Source organism: Cebus imitator, unplaced genomic scaffold (assembly GCF_001604975.1).
Source record: "Cebus imitator isolate Cc_AM_T3 unplaced genomic scaffold, Cebus_imitator-1.0 Scaffold36, whole genome shotgun sequence".
Taxonomy (NCBI): domain Eukaryota; kingdom Metazoa; phylum Chordata; class Mammalia; order Primates; family Cebidae; genus Cebus; species Cebus imitator.
In genome coordinates this window covers 334,021-338,615 of record NW_016107351.1, presented here as the reverse complement: position 1 = coordinate 338,615, position 4,595 = coordinate 334,021, and the positions used below count along the sequence as shown (strand labels likewise).

At 59.6% G+C, this 4,595-nt stretch overlaps 1 protein-coding gene across 4 annotated transcripts in view; it reads left to right on the top strand.

The window, feature by feature from the left end:
* TBCD (tubulin folding cofactor D) overlaps positions 1 to 4,595 on the top strand; it is a 196,147-nt gene that overhangs the window by 145,009 nt on the left and 46,543 nt on the right. For all 4 annotated transcript variants that reach the window (XM_017524704.1, XM_017524703.2, XM_037737131.1 and 1 more), the window contains 2 exons: positions 648 to 721; positions 2,998 to 3,115. In XM_017524704.1, coding sequence (XP_017380193.1) covers positions 648 to 721; positions 2,998 to 3,115 — 192 coding nt within the window. The remainder of the gene's footprint in view (positions 1 to 647; positions 722 to 2,997; positions 3,116 to 4,595) is intronic.

The window sequence follows — 4,595 nt, the reverse complement described above, 5'->3', positions numbered from 1 at the left end:
GTTTCACCTCATCATTGTGCTGCTTTGTTGTTACATGGCCACCCTTGTGATGATTTTAAGTAATGGCCACTTGCTCTCTCGTGTCTGGAGGGGCCTGAGCTCTGCAGGTCACTCCCAGCTTGCCTTCTACCTCTGTGTGGAGCTCTGGAAGGAGAGGCGGGCTCGGGAGCTGGCCCCGGTCAGCCTTCTGCCATCCCCATGCTCAGCGTCAGCACTTTGAGAGTGTGTCACATGAGGCGGCTGTTGGATACCTGCCCCAGGTTTGGCGGGCTGAGCCTTAGGACATTCCTTCTGCTCACCCCTTGTAACCATGGAGGGCGGCTTTACGTGGCACTGTTGCAGACAGTGTGAGGCGGGGAGGCCGGAGACTCGGTTACCACGTGGCAACGAGGAGTGGCAACCGCATCCCGAGAGGAGCCGTGGTTCGCCTGTGATTTCGCTGTGGTGGTCATGGGTCCTTGTCCGTTGTTGGAGCCAGAGGTTCTTGCGATGGTTTGCGTGGTGAGCGAGTGAGTGAGCGGTGGTCTCGGCTAAGCGGCCAGTTGGGGGCCCGTATTTGTCGTCTCCCCTCGTTTGCTTTTTATGAATTGCGTAAAGTTAGAATCATCAAAATAACGGCCCTGACGACATTCTCTCTCCTCTCTCAGGGTCATCCGTGAGCTGGCCGCGAAGGCGCTGCACAACCTGACCCAGCAAGCACCCACGTACTGCGCCACGCGAGGTGGGTGTGTGTCCCGGCTGGCTGCAGGCACCACACACAGGCACCGCGGAAAGGCCCGGGGGTGAGGGGGTGCTGGACATAAGGTTCTGCTTCTGTCTTGGTGAGAAGTGTCCGAGGAACTAGCTGTTCCTCTTGATTGGGGGACAGGATATGAGGACGGACGTGGTGAGTGCGTCTGCAGACACGGAACCACTGGACTGTGTCCCAGATGCTGCAGCCCGGTGAGGCCCCACCGGACGCCTGACATGCAGGCTGCTGCCTTGGTTCCCAGGTGGCTTGCACCTGCCACCCTGAATGCTCTTCGGAATTTGTCAGCGTCTCTAGAAAGAAAGGGCCTAAATGGGGGACTCACAGTCTGCCCCAGGACTAAAGTCACCTCGGACGGGAGCAGCTAAGTCTGCTCTTCCCATACTTCACCAGTGAAGAGAGAAACCCCATCTGTCTTGTCTTGTTTTTTCTGCTTGGAATAAAGAATCATCCGACGTACGTGTAGGAGAGAATACACGCATTTCTCCACATGACCCTCACTTCCCTGACACGGATTACGGGGTCTCCACTGGAGGCTGCACTGTGGCTCCTCAGCGGGGTTCCTGACCTGACGCCTGTGTGTCAGACATCCTGGGGGCTTGCCACTTCCTAAGGGACCTCTCAGCTTGGTGATCGCTTTACGAGGCGTCGGCGTCACAGGTTTAGTGTGGCACTGCCTCGCCTTTACATGCATAATTAACCCTTGCTGACACTGAGGGGCTCAGCTTTGTCCTCCTCCCAGTTGACGAGCACGGACGTCAGGACAGCACTGTGACCTTTTGCAGATTTCTCTGATTCTCCAACAGCCAGTCACCCGCAGCCGCCACCTCTTAGCCTCTCTGATTCTCAGACCTTAGTGAGCCTGGCGGCACGTGGGGAGGCTCAGGCTCGGGAAGTGTGATCTCCCCATGCAGGTGTGGTCGAGCTGCCTCCCTCTGCGGCCACGAGCGTTGGGTCTGTGCTTTCTGAGCAAACCCAAAGTGGAGGCACTGCCCGTGGGGACAGCCCTGCCTCTGTCCAGCCCCGCCCCCACCCCTGCCCAGACAGCCAACAGAGCCCCTGCTGGGACCACACTGCCCTGCGTGCCAGGGAAGGCCTGGAGAGCCTGTCCACCTCTTCCCTGCTCCCTCTCCTGTCTGAGTTACCCACCCCGTCTGGGGCACTTGGACCGGTGCATGTGCCCCACACTGCAGCCTCTGTCCCGACGCCCTTGGTGTCTCGGAGGCCATCTGCATCACCACGGGCACCATCCTGGGCACTGGGGTGGTGACACTGAGGGACAACCCTGTTGGTGGGCGTGTGTGGGTGTCCCACAGGCCATCCGTGTGTTTGCACGCCATCACCTGCCCTTCTGACCCGTGTGGGTGCATGTGGGGGTCCCACAGGCCATCCGTGTGTGCACGCTCTCACCTGCCCTCTCGGCCCCGTGTGGGGGCGTGTGGGTGCGTGTGGGGGTCCCATAGGCCGTCTGTGTGTGCATGCTCTCACCTGCCCTCTCAGCCCCGTGTGGGTGCGTGTGGGGGTCCCACAGGCCGTCCGTGTGTGCACGCACTCACCTGCCCTCTCGGCCCTGTGTGGGGGCGTGTGGGTCCCACAGGCCGTCTGTGTGTGCACGCTCTCACCTGCCCTCTCGGCCCCGTGTGGGTGCGTGTGGGGGTCCCACAGGCTATACATGTGTGTATGCTCTCACCTGCCCTCTGGGACCCGTGTGGGTGCATGTGGGTGTGTGTGGGTGAGTGTGTGCATGCTCTCACCTGCCCTCTCGGCCCCGTGTGGGTGCGTGTGGGTGTGTGTGGGTGCGTGTGGGTCCGACAGGTTGTCCGTGTGTGCACGCTATCACCTGCCCTCTCGGCCCCGTGTGGGTGTGTGTGGGTGCGTGTGGGTCCCACAGGCTGTCCGTGTGTGCACGCTCTCACCTGCCCTCTGGGCCCTGTGTGGGTGGGGGGGGTCCCACAGGCTGTACATGTGTGTATGCTCTCACCTGCCCTCTTGGCCCCGTGTGGGTGCGTGTGGGTGTGTGTGGGTGTGTGTGGGTCCCACAGGCTGTCCGTGTGTGCATGCTCTCACCTGCCCTCTCGGCCCCGTGTGGGTGCGTGTGGGTGCGTGTGGGTGTGTGTGGGTCCCACAGGCTGTCCGTGTGTGCACGCTCTCACTTGCCCTCTGGGCCCTGTGTGGGTGTGGGGGGGGGGTCCCACAGGCTGTACATGTGTGCATGCTCTCACCTGCCCTCTGGGCCCTGTCTCTTGCAGTCTTCCCAATGCTGCTGTCCATGACGCTGAGTTCAGATCTACACACGAGGCATGGGTCGATTCTCGCCTGTGCAGAAGTTGCCTACGCCTTGCACAGACTTGCAGCCCAAGAGAGCAGGTAGGAAGGACGCGTCTCGAGGAGACACGGGGCTCCATTCCTGTTCCCCTTGCCATGTGGCTGCAGCGCGCTCGGTTTGGGACGGTCCCCTCCCTCCTCATGTGTTTACTGGCACCGGTGTCACAGTGGCCAGCCCCAGCTTTGCTGATGGAGTAAGTGGCCCTGTCTCCTGACAGTCGTGCCGGGTGGACCACCCTCCTCCCTTCGGCGGGGCAGGTTTGGCACCGGATGGGTGAACGTCTCCCCGCACCCGCCCTGCGCCTGCTGCCTCCTTGTGTACGTCGCGGTCTCAGAGGTAACTAATGAGGTCCTAACAGCAAAGGTCCTTCTTCAGAGACGGCATCGAGCGACTCACATGCTCAACGTCCTTTCTTCATCACATTTAATAGTTTAAAATGCCAGAGAATAGGCACGTTTCTTTGAATTTTTTTAGTTGGTTACGTTTGCACAAATAATAAAGGGGGAACATCACGGGGTCACGGGAAGTTCTGTGCAGGAGACTGTAAAACATCGACTGTTTCACGTTCCTTCCCAGCTGATGCTTCCTCCAGAGTATCAACTCCCGGACATGCTAGGGAATGGTAACCGAGAAGCGATTTTAAGTCACGCCCTGTGCGTTGAGACAGTTCCCTGGGGGCAGAGTGAGAGCAGGGTGCCATGTGGGCTGCCTCCCGCCCCAATCTGCGGGAGCCCTGGTCGGCCTGAGCTCAGATGCACAGCGCAGCTCCTTCAGGGACGGTCGCTCGTGTGGGTGGAGCCCGTGCCCATGGAGACCTGGCCTCGATGGCGCTGCTTTGTGGTCATGGAAGAAGGCGCATGGGGTGGGCTTGGGGAGAACAAGGCAGATTGAGCCAGCGAGGGGCCCTCATCCAGCAGGGCTTGGTGGGAACCCTGGTGGCATCCAGGCCACTGGTTGCCTGCCGAGGGCCGACCTTGCCAGGGGCCTTTCCTTGGATGACAGTGGGGCCCACATGAGCTCTCATCTCAGCCTCACCTGGAGTTGTCTGTTTTCCAAGGTTGTCACATTGGCAGGGTCACAGCTTTAAGGGGATGTCCTAGTATCCTCTTCCTTTGACCAGACACTGCTTCATCTGAAATCACAAATGGGTCCGGTGCAGTGGGTCACACCTGTAATCCCAGCTCTTTGGGAGGTGGAGGTGGGAGATTGTTTGAGCCCAGTAGTTTGAGACCAGCCTGGGCAACATAGTGAGACCCCATCTCTAAAATAAAACGTAAGATAAAATACACAAAATACAAAATGCTACAAACACAGTATAGTGCTACTTGGAGATATGCCCTGCAGAGGTCTTCTGGACCCCCTGGGACCTGAATCGATGAGACCTTGCTGAGCCCTTGTGTTCCTCTGGGTGTACTCACCAAGGGTTAGGGTCTTGGGAGTGCGACCTCAGCTCCTCCGAGCGTACCCGGGGTTAGGGTCTTGGAGGCTGTGACCTCAGCTCCTCCGAGCGTACCCGGGGTT